Source organism: Condylura cristata, unplaced genomic scaffold (assembly GCF_000260355.1).
Source record: "Condylura cristata isolate star-nosed mole 26May11 unplaced genomic scaffold, ConCri1.0 scaffold00023, whole genome shotgun sequence".
Classification (NCBI taxonomy): Eukaryota; Metazoa; Chordata; class Mammalia; order Eulipotyphla; family Talpidae; genus Condylura; species Condylura cristata.
The window spans coordinates 30,548,481-30,569,950 of record NW_004567124.1 but is presented as its reverse complement, the minus strand read 5'-3'; the positions used below and the strand labels follow the sequence as shown (position 1 = coordinate 30,569,950).

Here is a 21,470-nt window from a genome sequence, read left to right as displayed (position 1 = left end):
TATATATACATTATATGGCTCTAAAATGCATAATTCCTAGTCTGTATGGTTTTTGTAGTTGACTACTCCAATCCACACTAATCTCTTCTTTTTTCAGAAAATCCCAGGATTTATTAAATGTATCATATGCTTAGTCACTTGCTTATACACAGTCTCAAAATATCAGTTTTCTTCATTACATATATCCTGACTTTCAAAGACATCAAACTTTCCTTCTTATAGAGATTTTTTCATATACTTTTCCTTTGTAAAATGTCTCAGAGCATCTAAAATAAGATTGAGGTAGTTAGTAAGAACAAAAATAATAAAACTGAAACAACCCATGTAACATAAGCAATGCAGTTCTTGCTGTCCTCTCATCAATATTTAATATTCTACCAGTTTCTCTACCCTGTTTAGTAAGGAGCTTTTTTAAAAAATTGATTAAAAAGTATGACTCCTTCCTATCCTTATTACACAATTCTTAGCTATAAAGAGGCCTCCTAATTAGGAGCATATTTCCATTTGGTTTTCAAACTTTCATAAACATGTCAGATCTATAGTATCATTATCCATTAAATCATATGGGCTTAAACTTATTTAAAATACAAATTTGTAAATTAAATAATTCTGAGAGAATATGATCTAAAACTTGTTGAGAATATTATTTTTAGCACATGGTTGAAGTGATATGCAATCCACTCCATCTGTTGATCAGTTAATCTCAAATGTAGGCAGACAGAATGTAAGGACAACTTTTTCAGAATACATAGATTTGACCTCCTCCACTTCCATCTCTACATTCCATACTCTAATGATTCCAACAGCCCCCCAAATATGAGACTAACATATTCTCCTTTACTTATATGTACTTTTCCCTGCATGTCCTTGATTTATTTTTAAACTTCTCAAATTTTAATCTAAGTTTACCATGTGATTAAAAAGTAAATAAAATAAAAAATGAAGCTTAAAATTTCAAGTCCACTAACATTCATGTTTTAAAAGTCAACACGAATGCTTCTTTTTAAAGAATATAAAATTAAGACATAAATACAGCCCTTATCTAATTCATTTGTCCCTTTTATTGGCAAAATCTTTTATTTCCAATTCAATTTGTGCTCACAATTAATACTAGCATCCAGGTTTTTGATTCCTTACTTGCTAATAAATTATGTGTAGCCTCTATGCATTATTTTATTTACCTAGATAAATGAAAAATGAAACATAAATTCACTTAGGTGGAGTTTTGCCATACCAACATTAAATAATAATATTATAATTTGACTTTGTTTTTTAGTAAATCAAATAAACTATTATTTGTGAAATGTAGATACAAAATGTTTCACTAAAGTTATATCCCATTAGGGGGAAGGGAACATGGGGAGAATACTAATCTAAGAAATTCTCAAATGGAATTATATGTTAAGTATTGCAATCACACAAATATTATTGACCAATAGCTGAATTCTATGATCAGAGGAGAGATTCCTTAAATTTTTTAAAATAAGGTCATTATTTGTGTTCATTCTAATTTTTGTTACAAATAGCTAGTTCCTAGTTTTTGTTACAAATAATTAGATAAGAGATTAAAAGGAAGGAAAGTAACTGAAAATATTTTTTACTTTAAAAATTTTATCATCCTACTGCTACTACAATTAAAAGAATTAAAAAATACAAACTTTGTTTCAATTTTTATCATAATTAATTTTTCCACACTGTAGGTAAATTAGAGTTCTTTTCATTTGTGAAGGATAAAAAAACAAAAGATTTTTCGTACCTGGCAAATGCATAGATTTAGTTCCATTGACCGTATACAGTATCATATCTATTATTTGGATAGATTTTTTTCATTTTTTATTTATTCACACCCTTAAAATATATATACTTTTTATTGTTATTGAGGTGACACTGGTTTGCAGCCTTAATGATTTAGAGGTATAAGGTCACCCATCAGGTGTATGTCACCACACCTACCCACCACCAAAGACACACACTTTAAAAATATAGGTCATTAATGTTCTCTTACACATTTTCTACTCGAACACGCTGATAGTCAGAAAGTATAGCACCTACTGATACCCCTTCAATGTCTTCTTCTTCCTGAAAATAAAAGAAAAAAAAATACAAGTTCAAAAATAAACATGTGATGTTGTAACATGTTTAGAAAGGTATAAATGAGCTGTCTTATCTGAAAGCTACCCTGAAGTGGAGTAAGTTAATGAGATGCAATCCATATTCAGAGAAAAACACAAAGTACACTTCTCTGTTACAGGGAAATAAGTATTCTTCTTACTGAAAATCCAAATAACTAGAGATCATTTTACATGGAGAAGGCAGAAACTAGGAAACACTTCCAAAAATGATTTATCACAACGTATTTTTAAAGCCTCAATGGTGTTCAGTGGAAATTTTTGATAAATTCTATTTAAGGATATTTCCCAGATTGAGTGACTTTGAAAAAAAATTAAGAAATGGCATAAGTAGACAAGGGAACACAATGATTTTTATCTGTATTTTAGAAAAAAGACAATTGACATAGGAAATGCAGGAAGAAGAGATAGTAGAGACATTGCTGGGATAATAGGATGTAGCACAATGGATAAAAAATTCTATGATAGGGAGGAAGAAATGAATTATTATCAACAGAGCTATAACTTCTAAACCCAGCAGAATATTCAGCAGAGTCTCTTGGGATGAGGACTAGTCTATCTAGCATATTCACTAATGAGCAGGAGGAGAAGGTAAATTCAAATATGATCAAGTTCACACATGATAAAAAGCTAGGACAGATTAAAAAGAAAGAAATAAAGACCAATCAAGTACCTGGGTGGATAATGACAACTTGGGGAACTTGGGGGACAGGTCTAAGATGAGATTTAATATAAATAAGTATAAGATAATATATTTAGGGATGAAAAATACATAATACAGGTATAAACTAGGAAACTGTTATCTAGAAACTAGATATGAAAAAAGTGACTGGGGGGTAATTACTGATAACAAACTGAATAGGAATTCTCAGAATAAACATAAAATCCATCCTAGCACATGGAGCACAGAAGAAATTATAAGAGAGATGACTTCATTATTAATACTCTGGTCTTTACAAACTTGGAAAACTACAAAGAAAAAGAACAACACTTCACATAAAAGCAAATACAGTAGTTTGAAACATAATGTAATAATCCAGTATGTTTCCTAAAAGGATATCATAATAAATAAACAAACAAAAATGTGTTATAGGAATCATTCGCTCATGTCTTTGGAGATAATGCCAATTTAAAATTTCCCCTGCAAAATGCCAGAGAACTATCTCCCCCAAATAAAATGATTTTATCGGATGTTTCCAGGGAAAGAGATATTTCCTTTTCAGCAACTTTGTGAAAACATCTGTTTATAACCTTTCTCTAACCTTCCTACCCATTTTCTTTTCATGAAAGATACTGTAAGCATTAGAAGAAGTCAAAGCATAATGTTCTTCATTAAATGCAAATATGGCATAGGTCATAGCATAGTGAATAGCGTATTAGAAGATTAAAATTTCATTTATGGTCTTAGACCATATAGTTGTTTAGCTCAAGTTCTGCTATAAGAAAATAAACACTTCTGAATATTGTGTGGCAATGATGGCCACAAAGACAAGTACCTTGGTGTTCTTCTTTCTAAATTAAGCCAAACCACTATTAAAGTGATAGCTGACAATTACTACCAATTTAAAATGTGCTAACAATATATTGTGTTTATTATTTGCTCAAGGCAACCCTAAAATAATTCTTACTCAATTCTCCTTAGTTCACATTCATTCTCTGGAAGTCTCTTCTACTTCCGTCCCTGTTATTTTTTACTTATAATACCTAACTGATCAGCTCTGGAATTATAGATCTATCTGAATTCTGAAGTTTGCTAAACTGTGCCTAAATATAAATCATTAGTTGTATTGTTTAGCAATTATGGTTACTGCTATCAATTAAAAATTTAGCCCCACCACTAGCTCTGTGATTTCAAAGAAGCTATGTAATTTCTTTGTGTCTAGTTTTCTTATCTATAAAGTGAGGACAATATTACTTCCTGTTTTCAAAAGGGTTAATGTGAAGATTGAATAAAATGATCCAGATAAACAATACTGTTCCAGCACCTAGTAAACAATAGATTTTTTTCTGTCATTATAAAATAATCCCTTTTATTATTACTACTACTTCATAAGTATTTGTCTTATTATTACTACTAGTGACTACCACCACCACTATCCTAGATAATGGCCTAACTCATTCATTTGACAGACAGAAGCCTTTCATTCCTGGCAACTGACCTTTTGTTCATTATCACTTTCAACAATAGCTATTAACTAATCTGTAATGGTTAATTTTTACACATCAACTTGACTGGGCTAAGGGATGCAAAAGAGTTGGTAAAATATAATGTTTACGATGTTTCTGGAAGGAGACTTACATTGATGACACAGCCTTATCAGTGCAGGTGGACATCATCTAATCTGCTGAGGGCTTTCTCAGACACCAGAATGACCTATATCATAAATTAGTGAATTGACATTCTGGCTTATATATTCGGTTTAAGTCAATTTGGTTGGTATTAGTCTATATGCTAGTAAGGCTGATAACTTCTTGTTATTTTGTCAAAATCAAGTATCCAGCCTGGGAGTTATACCTCAGTTCTTACCAAAGGAATATTAATAAGCTTAACCAACCTCTTCCAGTGACAATGCTAAAGTTCATGCAATTGTTATTTTATTAATTAATATTAAAGCATACAACCATATTTGATAGGCACATACTCTGTATTAGTTTAACAAATGAAATTATCTCTACCACTGGTAGGTTTGGACACCAAAACTAAGTAATAAAGAAAGTGATGCAAAAGGGAAAACCTGGGTAAAGTTTCACAGAGGCAGTAACCTTAGGGCCTGTGCCTGAAGGGCATACTTGATTTTATTTAGACAGAAAAGAAAGGTAATGAGAAACAATTCAGAGTGAAGATTGTAAGACAAGGCAAGAAAATAAAGAAAACAAACAAAATAAATGCTTAGCATACTAGGAAATGGTCAGCACAAAATTATCTGCCACTAAATCCCAGATTCAAATGTTGTATTTTTACTCAAGTATTTCATAATCTTATCCTTAAGTAAATGTCACTTATCTAAGTCCATGCAACCTTATACAAACAAATAAATAAGATCTGTTGACTCTATATTCCCTTGTCTCCATATTGAAATGCTGGCTCACAAAGTCAACAAAATAAATTGAAAACAAGCTGTCCTTTCTTACAAATGAAAACTAGGACTACTTATTCTAAAGATGAGAAGATATGCAGCTTGCATTTATCGGGGATATTATTTTCTTTGAAAAATGCCCCAGTTACCAGTATTATTCTGTTAATGAGTTCCTGCCTGTTGAGAAAAAAATGATGTGTTGAATTTAAAGTGTTTTTCATCTGAAAGGCATTCTAAGATTTTTAATATGAACCATTCATTAGAGAAGCACACTTGCATTATAGCTCTGAGTGGTGATATTTGGACTTCTGGCAACATGACATTATTAAATAAGAAACATTTGTGAATGCCAGTGATGTTCTAGGGCCTGGATAACTAAACAAGAAATGTATATGGCCACTAAAGCACTAGATGCTTTTTCTTGGTACTTTTAATCCTTCATTTTAGTAGAATTACACAAGTCCAGGTTAATAAAACAACCAGAGTAATGAATACTATTCTACTGAAATAATTCTGAATGTTAACAGAATTTCCAAGGCATTTGACTCAAAATTTTGTTTGACTTGTTATAAAGGCTTCCCCCCCCTGCTTAAAATCATCAGTACAAAACATTTCTAAAATGGGGAACAATCACCATCTGGAAATCCTCCATTAAACAGAGAGCTCATGACAGAGTATTCGGTCACTAATTTGCAATATTATTGTCTCCCTTTGTGAGCTTTCTCAATTAAATAGGGGGAAGTTGCTAAAATTGAAAATTAAATGACAACAAAATTGCAAACTATCACAATCATTTGTCATTGATTTCCATTTGAAACTAATAATGCTTTAATTTACTTTTGAGTCTACATTTTAGTTCCAACTGTACAAAGTCATCCTAGACCAAATTCAGCTTACATATAAAACTGAACAGAAATCCTGCACTAGCTTCAGTTTCCCAAAAAAGTTTCTGCTAAAAAGATAAGGTGATATCATGAGACCTGTGAAACTTAAAACAACAAAACAAACAAACAAAAATAACACAATAATAATCCTTGTTAGAATAAAGCAGTGACCAACAAGTATTCATTTCTAAGCAAATGGTTTGAGAGCAAGCAAGGGTTTAGTTTGCTTAAAGACTACTTTTGGAACTCATTTCCTAGCTTTAGGGAAACTTCCTTTGATTAGAGATAATTTTTTTAAATGCAACTTTTATAAATGAGATATTTGTCATTTTTAAAATTATTGCAGCTTTATGGATATGTAATTGACAAAAAATTGTAAATGTTTAAGATTTAAAATGTACAAAGTAATGACTTCATATATGTATACATTATGAAAGGATTCTCACTATCAAGTTAATTAACACATTCATCACCACACATAATTACTTTGCTTTTGTTTTGGTTAGAAGAGTGAAATCTTTCAAATTGAATTTCTATAACTACTGCAGTACTAACAACTATATTCACCATGTTATACATTAGACCATAAGACCTAATTTCTAACTGAAAGTTCGTATTTGACTAACTTCTCTCAATTTCTCACAATTCCTGATCTTTGGCAAATACCTTCATACTATTTTCCATTGTGATTTTTATCAGTTTACATTCTGATTAATGATGTACAAGTATTCCTTTATATTCTTTTTGCATGTGAGTAACCAGTTTTCCCAACACCATTTATTGAAGAAATTATTCTTTACCCATTGTATACTCTTGATTTATTAAATATTGATTAACCATGTGTATCTGGGCTTATTTCTAGACTCTCTATTGTGCCCACTGATATGTCTATTTTTATGTCAGTACCATACTAATTTGATTTTGATTATGAGAGCTTTGTAATATAGTTGGAAATCAGGAAGTATGATGTCCTCAACTTTGTTCTTACTCAAGATTATTTTGATTCTCCAGGGACTTTTGTGATACCATGCAAATTATAGAATTGGTTTTCAAATGTCTTTTTGGGATACTTTTTGATATTAAATATTAATACTCAAAATATTAAAATTAAAATTTTTGATAATATTGCATTGAATCTGTAAACTGTTTTGAGGTAGTAGGGGCAATTTAACAATATTAATTCTCCTTTTTGATGAGGACAAAATATTAAGGGCATTAGCATTATTGTGCAACTGCATTTACATTTTGGAAAGATTATGTAGGAGTAATCTTGTGAAAAATATCAACTTAGAAGCAGGAAGACTACTTTGAAAACCCTAGAGAAAATTAATAAGCAGTGATGAAGGTCTAAGCAAAGGCAGAAATTATAATAATGACTAGATTTGTGATATAAAGGAATGGCATGAATCTGAGAAAGTAGTCCCGAATGCTCTCAGGTGTTGGCTGGGTCATATGATGAAGATAAATGGCATTTATTTTATAAAGAATAAGCAGATTTGAAAGAGTATCCAAATTCTGGAGAAATATGATGGTATTTTGGATCATGGCTATTCATGAAAGCTGTAGAGGAGATAATTGGGTCTGGAGTTCAAAAGAGATATTAATAGGGTGATATAAATGTGCACAGTAGTGATAGCTGAAGCCATGAGAAGAGATAAAATCAAATAAAAGGAAGTGCAGACTGAAAGATGGGGGTAAAAAATAAAGTCATGATGAAGTGTAACATTCATTAAGTGTGCAGAGAAATAGGGATCTTGAAAGAAAAGTAATGACATAGAGACAAACAGAAATTTCTGAGGGATGGATATCACAGAACTCAGGGTCAAAGTTTTAAAGATAAGTAAAGTCTACAGAGCCAAATATCACAAAGGGGGTCTCTCATCTGCATTTATTTTCATAAATTCTTTACATAACTATTCAGTATTTAGGCCAGGCATATTAATTTCCTCTCTCCATGTCTTTGCTCTTACTTTTTTTTTTTTTAACTATTTGCAATTTTCTATCAACCCTCTGGCTCCAGCAGGTACCCAACATGCTACTCATTTCTCATTTTTTACAACCCATGAAACCACTCCCAACCCCTCCAACAAGAAATGATCTATCTCTCTCTTTTAAACACTTTACACCTTTTACTCTGTATACTTGTTGAGGCATCTTAACAATAAGGTATATATATATATATATATGTATATATATATATAATATGGAATGTTAACTTATCAACATATTTAAGTATATATACTATTATTTTTCTAAGTTCAATTAGAATATGTTAGCATCCACACAGCACCCAGTAATATCTTATACTCAACCATCAAAAGGTATGTAAGAATACTGTCATTGCATCATGGCTCTGGATCCTAATAAATGTAAAAGGGATGGCTAGCTGATTTTTATTTAGCAACATTAAAGTTATGCTTTGTAAGATTAAGACTTTGATGACAATCTCAATCTAAATCCAACTAGAAAAACAAACCACTCTAAGAATTTAAGGCAAAGTACAGATAATTGATAACATAGGTGACTGAATTAAAAAAGCAAAGAGCAACACAGTGAGGTAACTTGGGGACCAGCAGTACTAGTCAGAAATTACTTCTTATGCTGAAGGGATTAAGGAGGAGTTTCCCAGATCCCAGCAACCAAGTACCTTGGTGGAACCTAGAACCTTAGTGAGTTTGTCCAGCTGAAGCTTATCTATAGGTGAGCCAGTTATAGCAGAGATTATCCAGGTATAGAAAAAGGGAAGGTGGGGTCTCTCTCTCTTTTTTTTTTATTTTACAAAAGTTTATTTTTACATCATTTTGTACTTTTTTTTTCCATCTCAATTGTAATCCCTGTGGGTTTCCCATCACCAAGTCACCCGTGTGCCATCACCATAATCCCGTGCATTTCCCTCCCCACCCCCCCATTTTTGATCCCATTCCCCACTCCACCCCCGCAAAATGTCTCTGGTATATGGTTGTTCATTATTTTTGTTATTTTCTCCCCTGGTCCATTATACTCCTGCTATGAGTGAAACCATCCGGTATTTTTCTTTCTCTTTCTGGCTTATCTTACTAAGCATGATCTTTTTCAGCTCCATCCAAGTTGCTGCAAAAGACATGTGTTTTTCTTTTTTGGTTGCTGAGTAATATTCTATTGTATATATGTACCACATCTTTTTTATCCAATCATCTACTTTCGGGCATTTGGGCTGCTTCCATGTTTTTCCAATTGTAAACAAAGCAGCAATAAACAGGGGGGTACAGGTATCTTTTTCAATCAGTGTTTTTGTATCTTCTGGGTAGATACCTAGGAGTGGGATTGCTGGGTCGTAGGGGGTGGGGCCTCTTTTAACCTTTAGTCATCCCGGTGGTCCCCACTGTTCAAGTCCAAGGGAAAGCCAGCATGGGGGCATGGGAATCTAAATCTGCTAAACCCGGGACACCTTTGATGGAAGGGATAAAGAGCAGATATTAAAGCAAGGAGGCCCTGGACCAGTATAATGTCCTTAACAGAATATAACCATGTCACTAAAACAAACCAACCACAAACAAAAACTAGTTCCCAAATAAAATAAAAATCAGCAAGGAGACTAAATCTCAATGTACTTTTGTTTCACTCAGTAAATTATTCAACAACTATTTGAGTTCTCATATGTTCTGTATTCCAGATACAGCAATACATAGGTAGACATTGTTCATACCTTCATGGAGTTTATGGTCTAGCAAAGGCTTTCTAGAATATGTCAATCTTAATAAATAAGAATAGCAATATACCTTAAAATTCAATGGTTTCCAACACCATCACTTAAGAATTAAGAATTGAGGTTTATTATTACTGTTTTGAAAATTTCTTTCCCTTTTTTTCTCTTTAGTAATAGCCGGGAAATTGATAGGAACAACTTCATTGACAATACCAAAAGGGAAACATAGGTGGAATAGTCTTTAAGATGCTCAGTTTCAATGATAGGATATTTAACTAGAGGTCAGATATAGTGTAAGAAGCCATGTTTAAAATGCTAATTAAAAAAAAAAAAGTAGATTATGCAAACCAGGAGGTGTCTCATCTTTTTACATGAGTATTAGTTACAATCCTTGAAAAATGATGGGGTAGCTTTTTAAAGATGAAGCAAATACTATGATTTTCATGTATTTACCAAAAAAAAACCAGAGACATTATATCAGGCCAAGGGACTCAAATCTTCCAACATTCAATTATATATGTTCCTTTCATTAGGGAAATGAAAATAAGTCTAGATCAGAAATAACAATCATCATGGTAGGAAAAACCCAGTTTCTCCTGTGTTTCTCCTTTGCTCTCATAGTACTACCACATTTATAACACTTAGACTACAGACTACAGTACAATTCTGTAACACCAATTTGATGCCTATAATTTAATTCAGTTCTGACACTATCTACAAGGAGATAGAATCAGATACCCGAGGTGAAGAAGGGCTTACTTTCACACGAGTGCCCTGCACTTCAGATGCCAAGCAGTAGGTCCCCTGATTACCCACAACTTCTGCCCATCTTGGCTAAAAATAGGAAGTGTCCTTGAACATTTTGAATTTTGAACCAGGTGACTGTATTGCCTAGTCACAAAATAAATAAAAGTAAAAGCAACACCAACAACCAAATCCTCTAAATCTTTGCCCTTAGCAAATTTGGCAGGAAACTGAGTCCTAAACCAAGCTATTCTCCCCCTCCACTACCCAAGAGAAAGGAAAATTCAAGGGAAGAAGTCCAATTAGTCCTGATCCACATATTATTGCCTAAAGTGCTGTTACAACAACTATAGTCACTAGCTTTAAAACTCGAGCAGAATGTTGCCATATAAGCATATGGAATTACACAAAGGAGAAGCAAATAGTGAGGACCAGTTACGTTCTTAAATCTTTTCTTTGCCCTTGATAAACTAAAAAAACAACTATTACATCAAAGTTTCGGAGACTGTACTTTTCAGAATTTTTTAAAGGTTAACCTGCCAGTGGCCTGCATATGTTAAGCTAATTACATGAAAACAAATCTATTTGCCAATGTTCCCTGGTAGGTCATCTTTTAGTTAATTCATTTCAGCATCCCTGAGGAAAAAGAATGTTGACCATTATTCATACAGAATGTTCCATACAAAACATATTGCACAGTCTTTGGAGAATTAAAATAATTAAAATTTTTTAAAGATATGTATAGCTTTTCAGTAAGTCAAATTTACCTAATTAATAAATATCAGCTCTGTAATTGTACTGAAAAGTAGTATATACAGGAAATGTCTTTTTTCAGATCTTTGATAACAAGAACTGGGGCAGAAAGGCCCAGGTCTGCAAAGGGAGCTGTCAGAGGCTGTCCCACATGCTATCTGCAGACTTTCACAGTTTGAAGGGGAAAAAAGCTGAAACAGCTACCACCTTTCCTGACTTGATCTCTTCAGGCATCATCTCTACATCTGAATAATGAAGCACTGCTCTGGCAAACATAGTAAAGCATGTCTAATCTAAATACAGTTATCCCGTTTCAGCTGTCAAACATTAAATACTACACAGAATAAAAGTAGGATGGACAGTGAAAGTCAAACAAAACATGGAGATAGTTCAACCGTGCATACATACACAGTTGTATGCTGTGATTTTTAGGTTCAAGATTACATAGCCATATATGTAATATAGAAATAATCCCAAAGATCAGAAATGGTTTCAGAAGTTATAGACAGCAAGCAATGTTTATTTAGTTTCTCTCACTTGCCTCTATAGTGGAATTATCTTCAGAAATCATGAAATGGAGAACATGATTTGAATCAGTATTCTGGACTTGTTAGGTCTATCCAGAGCAAGTGCTGACTAAGAAGATATCCACTTATAATTAATGATACTGCAGTGCTCTTGTGGACACCTTGATTAAGTTGAGTTACACACTTTTTTTTTTTTTTGCATTTTTCCAGCCTTTGGTCATTACAGAAATCAAACTTTTCTGAATGTAATTGATAAAATAACAAGAAATTTTAATCTTGTTTTAAAATATATTTTGCTAGAGCTTGTATTATGTTAACTTTTTAAAGTCACTAATTTCTGGATATAAAGCACCAAACACCAAAAAAAACCCTGAAATTAAAGTAAAAAGAGGGTTAAAAAGATGTTCAATGGGACCTCCCTATTGGTGCAGTGGGTTAAAGCACAGCTCTAAGAAGCAAAAGCCACTTCCACATGAGTTCGATCCCTGCTCTCCCTGGAGGTGACCACATGGTGCAGCAGACCTCTCCTGGCCTGCCTGCTACTCCCCTCAGCAGTGTGCTTCGTGTAGTGTATCTACCTGTTATGTTCCCGACTCTGTCTCTGGTGAATCCTCTCACTGCCCCTGCACCTCTGGCCTGTACCCCAGTTCTGTGTGAATAAATAAATCTTTAAAAAAAAAAAAAAGATGTTCAAGAAGGATAGTCATAAGGCTAAATGAAAAAAAAAAATGGGAAGAAAAAAGTACTATATATAGCTGTATCACAGTCTCTGGCCTCAAGTAGCATACATGTAAATGGAAAAAAAGACACATGAATAGAAAATTAATAATACAAAATAAGAAAAAAAGCATAATGGATATGGGTGGCTACAAATAGTACAGAGGAAATGATTTGGGACAGAGAAGGCTTACTTAATTATTAATAAAAAACTTTTACAATATATAGCATTTTAAATGATAAAAAAGCATTAGATGATCTATAAAAGTAAGAAATATTATTAATTGATTAAGTTCTTATAATAGAAATAGAATATTGGCAAGTATGTATTCTTGATAATCACTGTAGATCATTAGCCAAGGTGCTTAACTTTGTGGATCTCAGTTCCCTCACTGATACCTAAAAGGTTTAGAGTCTTCACTTATCTCTTATTCTGATACTGAATTTTGAGACTAATAAATATGGCTATGTCTAAAGTTAGAGTAATGGCATAATAGATGACTCAGTCTTAAAACAGTTCTAAGCCAAATAAAACACAGCCTCACTTTTTCTAAAACAGGACATGCAAGAAATTAGTATAAATATTATGAATGATCTTTTTTTTTTTAAAGACTTATTTATTTATTCATACAGAACTGGGGTACAGGCCAGAGGCTCAGGGGCGGTGAGAGAATTCACCAGAGCAGAATAGGCAGATCGTTGAAGTACACTGCTGAGGGGAGCAGCGGGCAGGTCAGGAGAGGTCTGCCGCGCCACGTGGATCTCCTCTGGGGCAGGCGGGGATCAAACTCATGCAGAAGTGGCTTAAGCTTCTTAGTGCAGTGCTTTAACCCGCTGCGCCACCAGGGAGGGCCCTATGAATGATCTTTAATTCTGAAATATCAGAAAACTAGAACATTATTATTTTAAAAATATTTAAATTCTTAATTTTTATTTAAAGATTAATAGATTTGTGCATACAGAACTGGGGTACAGGCCAGAAGTGCAGGGGCAGTGAGAGGATTCACCAGAGCAGAATAGGCAGATCGTTGAAGTACACTGCTGAGGGGAGCAGCAGGCGGGTCAGGAGAGGTCTGCTGCACTATGTGGTCACCTCCGGGGCTGGTAGGGATCGAACTCATGTGGAAGTGGCTTTAGCTTTGTTCTGTGCTTTAACCCTAAATTCTTAATTTTTAAAAGAGTCTCCACAGAAGCATAAAGAGTTTTTTCAGTTGATGGTTTCATTGTATTGCTACTATACTATACACAATATCTAGAAGGAAGAAAAAAAATTATACCAAAACTCAGTGTAACTATAAAGTTTTCAAGAGTTAAACAATGGGATTACTTAGAGGTGAAACTTCTTTAAAACAAAGGTCTATGACTAATTAGGTACAGAAGATATTAATATTAGAGTTCTACTTTCCAGTAATAATGTATGTTAGAGAGAAATCCAGTGCATTTATTTACTCTTTAGAACAATCATTAAATATGAAGTTGTAGAACAGTAGTGGTTAAGAAAAATAAAATATGTGTAGATTTCCATTTAATAGTTTTTTTCGTTTTATAAATCTTATTTCCATGGAAATTACTAAACTTCTCTGTTCTAAAAATGTACACAATGGAGACTTTCATAAACTAAACCAAACAAAAACAAATAATATTTGTGAACTGCTACAACAGACACTTAGAAGTGGCACAATACTTTACTATATCTACAAAGATAAGACTTTTTAATTATAAGTTTTATTTTTTATACAAGCTAAAATAACTATATCATTTTGGTTTTTATTATACCCTATGCATATCACTAATGAAAGTGAGAAAAAACCCTAGGGGCTTATGGCTAGATTAAAATGTATAATCATACAAACACTGTATATCAGACTATAACATTTATTTTCTGAATTACATAAAAGTTTAAATCCTTTTCCTGATTTTTTTGTTTTGTTAAAGGACCTTGGGGGTAGGTTTTCTCTTAAATATTAACATGGAGATATCGTGCATTGTTATGCAGCATGAAATATCTTTCCAAGTAAAGAATGAATCATATTATGAAGTGTTGAGGGCCTATAGCATCAGCGTCCTCCATCAACTCAGTACATTCATTCATTCGAGTGGTGCCATCACACACATGGACAGGAGTGATTCATTGGCTCCTAGTAGACATATTACTTATACAGGTCAGGCTAATGTAATATTTTATAAAGTGAAGAGTACATAGTGATTTCATTCACTTAAAAATTTCATTTCCTTGTCAGACTAAAATGAGTTTTTCTGATTATTCATAGTAATTTCATTTTCTATTTCTAAAATGTTTTTCTGGCCAACTAACCAAATATTTAAATTGGTGTGACTACATGGATTTTTTTCACTTTCACATTTTCACTTCTTATCTAGCCATTTTAGGGTTCAGCAAAAAGAAAATTAGTGATAATGCTTTCAATTTAATTAGTATATTACATGCACTGTAATTATTAGCGGGAAATGTTATATTAATGAATGTAAAAGTTAGCAGTAAATTACCTTGTAGCTATTATCAATTTCCCAAGCTACTGCTCCTTAAGATAACCCTCTCCCTATGGTCCTTCCGGTAATTTTTCTTTGCCTGATAAACATGATGATTAAATAGCACACAGAGCAAACCTTTGATACTTTTTAAATTAAATCCATGCCCAGCCTAAGGGCTGTGTCTGATTTCAACTAAATGTGTCAGTTAATCAGATAAAAAAATTATCAGTAACTCAAAGAAACAGCAGCCTTAGGCTTCATCAGTGCCAGGGAAAGCTGAACAAAATAAGACATTCAGACAATATCACATTATGTGTAAAGGTTACTGATAAGCCTATAACTAAACAGAACTGCTCACCACTGTAACAACTTCTGTTTGGAAAGAAATGTAGTCAACATTCAAATTACACTAAAATTTTAAAGAATGAAATATAATTTAAAGACAAGATTAGGGCTTTTCCTCCTCCATTACCATACATGTATATCAAAGAGACACTCATAAAGGAGCTAATGCTGTGGATTAAAAGAGAGGAATTCTGAAAACTAGATTCTCCAAGAAACATTTCTGAAAAAAAGCTTATTATCACCAGAGCTATAAATAGGATACTTCAAAACAAGTATACCAAGTAAATCAAATATTTAATGATTTACTAAGAGTTTATATGAATCTAAGACAATTTTTAACAGTTTTACCTAGTGTTTAAGATCATGCAATTTAATTTTTGAATTTTTTTTTATATAATCTGGAGTAGTTTAAACCCACAGCAACATCCTACATTAATTAAGGAAGAAAATCATTTTTAACCTGTAACAATGGACACCACAGTCACTGAAATAATACCAATTAAAATAATACATAGTATCAGGGGCCTGATTATTTTAATAAGAGGATTTAAAAGTTTCTACAATTATTAGATAGAATACAATCTTTAAACTTTCAGAGCATATTATGATTTTGAAAGCATTCTCAGATTACTAATTAAGATTGCTTTAACTATAGATAAAGGCTATCCCATAAACTGATATATCAGAAACAACTGTAAAAAAGAAGCTAAATCTGAAAAGAATAGAAAATTATCTTTGAAATACATAATGGACACTAGCTATGAAAAATCCATTATAAAGCAGAACAGAAGTCCCAAAGCCTCTCACAATGAAAATTTCAAATTAATACCCTATCATCTTTATTCTTCTTTTCTACTATGATCAGATAATGTATTCAACTGTGACAAGATTCTCATTCCTCTTTATCAACTGCAACTTTTCAGTAAGTAGACTTATGACAGGAGGAGAATCAAGCCAATATAAGCCACTAAGTAGCAGAGATTCGTGTAAATTAAAAGTTATGCAACCGAATTTCAAACTTACTACCCACATTAGGAAATAGGATCATCATATCTTAAAGTTCTGATTTTCAATACATTGGAAACCTTTTTTTTTTTTAAGATTTATTTTTTTTATGCATACAGGAACTGGCGTATAGGCTAGAGATGCAGAGGCAGTGAGAGGATTCACCAGAGACAGAGTGGGGAGCAGAACAGGCAGACTGATAAAGTACACTGCTGAAGGGAGCAGCAGACTGGTTAAGAGAGGTCTGCCACACTATATGGATCACTTCCAGGGCTGGGGATCGAACTCATTCTGAAATGGCTTTAGCTTCTCAGTGCTGTGTTTTAACCCGCTGTGCCACCAGGGAGGGCCAGTTGGAAACCTTTTTAATACAGACCCTCTAAAATCTATTTTCAGGAAGGAAGTGGTTTTGTTTTCCTTACACTATAAGCAGCAATGTATACCTTAAGGAAATGTACTGATCGGAAGGGTTCATCAGGACAAACATATCTTAAAACTATGGTAACACTTCTCCAAGACTTTTACACATTTCAGAGTTCACCAAAGAGCAGCTGGAAAATTACCTTAAGGTCACAACAAAAAATTCTAGATGGTTACCAAGATGTGACAATTTAGCTGCTTCTAGTAATCCCCAAGGCTTTCTGGTCTGCTTTCATACCACAGGATTTCTTAATGCATCCTATTTATAACCTCTGCCTGTCTAACAATAGTGGTCACAAAACTGTTCCTGCAAACAACCCAAACTTCAAATCTGGCAAGAATGTTACCAGCTTGTTTAAATAAAAAGCATAATGAAACATAAGCATCAAAAATTATAGTCTAAGGAGGACAAACAAAAAAAATTCTAATTTAAACACCATCAAAAACTTTAGTTGGGACTCTATAAGACAAATCTACCTACTAAAATTAGCTGAAAGGAAAAAAATAATAAGACATTTAGTAAAATAATATATTTATTAATAGAGTAGAAATTCAAATTGCTATATATTCAAATGTACTTTCATGAAAAGTAAAAAAAAAAAAAAAAAAGTAATGTAATTCATGCTAGACATTGAAAAAGTTAGAGTACTGCTTTCCCTGGTGACACACTGGTTGCAGCAGACCTCTCCTGACCGGCTCGCGGTGATAAAGTATCAATGAATAATGCCTTAGCAATGTACTTTGGTTGAGCACATTGCTTGATCTGCCTGTTCTGCTCCCAAATCTGTCTCTAGTGAATCCACCCATCCCCCCACACCTCTGGCCTGTACCCCAGTTCTGTACGAATAAATAAATCTTTAAAAAAAAAAAAAAGAAAACAAAAGAGCAATTTTCTGATTTTGTAGTAGTAATTCAATTTTGTTCCTGGTTTGGATCAGGTCACAAGAAATATGTAACAAGATTAGCTAAAAAAAATAAGACAAAAGATTATCTGCAGTCACATATGTATGTATGTATGTATGTATATACACACACATACCTATGTGTTTTTTATAGATGCAATTTGTTATTTTAACAGCTCAAATATTTACAGAACATTTGACTATTGGTAATTCTTTTAAGAAATCCCCTGTAAGAATGACCTCCATCAGAGACCTGATGATGGTCTGTATTTAAAAATGAATTGACATAAACTTACCAAGATTTAATAAATTATTCTGCAGTGATAAAGTATCAATGAATAATGCCAACAATTAAATCTAAGGACTGTGTGGGCTTTGATGCAATCCCAGCTACATTAATAGCAAACATCTTTGTTGGATTGTACAGTTAAACTTGCAGTAATTTATTTAATATTTTCTTCCTAAATCAAAATAATTAAAAAGCATTATATTTTACATACAGCATAATAATATTCAAGAATTCCAGTAAAATTATTTAACAAAAGAAATTAAACTACCTTATATTTGAGGGTATTGTCTTTAAGAAAATATTTATTTATTTAATCATTCATTTATTTATTTATTTTAAAGATTTATTTATTTATGCATACAGATCTAGGGTACAGGCCAGAGATACAGGGGTGGTGAGAGGACTCACCAGAGACCGTGGGGAGCAGAATAGGCCGACTGAAGAAGTACCCAGCTGAGGGGAGCAGCGGGCGGGCCAGGAGAGGTCTGCCCCGCCATGTGGGTGTCACCTCCAAGGCCAGGGATCGAACTCATGCTGAATTGGCTTTAGTTTCTTAGTGCTGTGCTTTAACCTGCTGCGCCACCAAGGAGGGCCCTCTTCAAGAAAATATTTTTAAACAAATTAAGAATTTAAAAGTTGTCCTGTCTTTGCTACACGAACTATGCTACTAAACTGCTTGGTAACTAAATAATGTTAAGAAATAATAGAGAATTTAGAGAATATTATGAAACAGGAATGAAAGAAACATTAATCACTATTTTTCAACCTCCTTTATAGCAATAAATCTAACCAACAGTCATCTACAGCTGCTAACATCACAAAAAATTAGACATTATAAATCTCCTGCTAGTTAAACATCAAATCATTTGATATATTCTTAGGTTTTTTTAAAAATCAAACCTGACTTTGATAAAACTTCTAAATCATTGTTTTTTAACAGAACTTTCAGTAATGATGGCAATATTTTACTTGTATTGCCCAATATGGTAACAACTAGTCACATGTAGTTACTGACCATGAAAAATGAGGATAATGGGGTTAAGGAAGTAATCTTTAAATTTTAGTGAATTTTAGTTTGAGGGGATATATGCATACCTATGTTTATAGTGGCACTATTTATAACTGTCAGCTATGGAAACATCCTAAGTGTCCAAATATTTGTAAGTATGTTAGGAAGATGTGATGCAACAACATATACACAATAGAATATTACTTGGCTATTAAAAAAGATGAACTTTTGCCATTTGTGACAATATGGATGGAACTGGAGGGGATTTATCTCCAGTGAAATAAGTCAGGAGAGAGACAAATATTAAATGGATGGTTTCACTTTCATATGAAAAATAGAGAAACAAAACAAAGGCTCAGACAAAACGATATCAATAACAGACCCTAGAAATCTGACTAGATTTGACGCCACTAGAAGGGGAGGAAGTATACGGGAGAGAGCATAAAGAGGAGGGAGCACAATGGACTATGGTGGAGGATCATGGGTACCTTGATGGTAGGTTTTGTGTGGCAATATACATTTGAAGGGGTAGAGTCTATACCTCTAAAACATGTACTGTGTTATGAACCAAAGCTACCTCAATAAAAATACAATTAAATACTTTCATTTCAATTAATTAAGACTTAAATTTATATAATGGCACACGATAGGTAACTACCATATTGGACAGCACAGTGTTAGAACCAAGTATCAAGTTATAAAGAAATTGGAGAGAACAAAGGAACACATTTTTCTCAGTCTATGGGAAACTCTACTAGTTTGCTCAACAAAAAAGTTCCACACACACACACAATATATGAGTATATACACACTTAATATGCATGCATATATCTAAATATACTAAAAGACTGAAAGACCCATCAGTACATTATAATGCATAAATTAACTGGATTCTGATTTAAACTAAACAACTGTAAAAACAACAAAAAATGTAACACATGAGACATCTATAAATATGATCACTGGATATAAAATGAATTAAGAAATGACTATGAATTGTTTTAAAGTGTTATAATAGTATTGCCATTATGTTTACATATAACTTAAAGACAGATGCTGAAATATAAACAAATGATATTTTAACATTTGGTATTTTTCTCAAGATAATGGAGGGAGGGAAGTAAGTGGGCACATATATGAAACAAGATGAATTACAGGTTAAATGTTGACTCTATCTTAGAGGTATATGGAGGGCATCATATTATTTTTACCTTCTTTATAAATTTTAAAATTTTTTAAAAAGGAAAATTATACAAGTTTTTCAAAGAAGATAAGGTAGAACTTTCAGTAAGCAAATGGATTTGCTACTAGCAAGTCCTGTGTCCCCAAAGTAGTGACAAATCTGGATGAGCAATAAGTATCATGGAGATATGTGAAATAACCATTATTATATAACAAATTATGAAGTGGTTATATATGAAAAGCTAGTGAACTTTGGAGTTGTTTTTGTGACACCCAGCAGCACTGTCAGTAACAACTGTGATTGCCCAACCAATGAGATGAAAGTCTGCAGTCCTGGTTTGCTTTAGCAGTGAACTTCCAGTCTAACCAGATGTTTAACAGGGAGACCCAGAAAATGAAACATGGAACACAATTATAAGCTCTACACACATATATGCAGGAGATATCAGAGGCTCCTAAGCTAGATACACTCCCAGCGGATGGTGAGTCTGAGCAGAGAGGACACCAGAGGAAACTGATTGCTCAACACTAAATTTACTACAAAAACAAAATAATCAGGACAATGGTACTGGAATAAGTATAGGCATATAAATCAATGAAATAGAATTGAGGGTCTAGAAACAAACCATTACATTTAAGCCCAATTAACTGTTGACAAACTCAAGGCAATTCAATGAAAAAAAAAGGATAGTTTTTCAACAAATGGTGCTGAAACAACTGGATGCCATATGCACTATACTAGAAAAAAAACACCTAAAAATATGTTACATTGCAAATTAAAGGTTATGTTTAATTTTAATTTATAAAACAGAAACAAAAGTAAAAATCTGAGTGGCCTTAGCTTAAAATCAACACCAAAAGCAGAATTCATAAAGGAAAAAAATGGACAAATTATACTTCCTTAAATTTAAATTTTCATATTTCAAAAAAGGTCATTAAGGAGATGTAAAATAAACTATGGACTCAAAAAATGTTTAAAAATCATAGATCTGATAAAAGACTTGCATACGGAATATATAAAGAATTTTACTATTGAATAGTAAGAGCAGCTTAACTAAAAAGTGAGCAAAGGATTGCAATAAATATGCTCCCACAGAAGACATGTGAATGACTAGTAAGCACATGAAAAGATGTTTAGCATCTTTAGTCATTGGAATGCAAATAAAAACCACAATGAAATTCCAAAACATTTATTACTATGTGTACAATCAAAAAATCAAATATCTTTTGTTGAAGTAACATTGGTTTACAACATTGTATGATTTATAGGATCATACCTAACACATCACCATCAAGACATTTATAGTCCTTC

At 32.9% G+C, this 21,470-nt stretch overlaps 1 protein-coding gene across 3 annotated transcripts in view; it reads right to left on the bottom strand.

Annotated features, from left to right (window-relative positions):
* Window positions 1-21,470, bottom strand: part of DPH6 (diphthamine biosynthesis 6) — a 143,434-nt gene that overhangs the window by 65,411 nt on the left and 56,553 nt on the right. For all 3 annotated transcript variants that reach the window (XM_004687939.2, XM_012728492.1, XM_012728493.1), the window contains one exon: window positions 2,006-2,079. In XM_004687939.2, coding sequence (XP_004687996.1) covers window positions 2,006-2,079 — 74 coding nt within the window. The remainder of the gene's footprint in view (window positions 1-2,005; window positions 2,080-21,470) is intronic.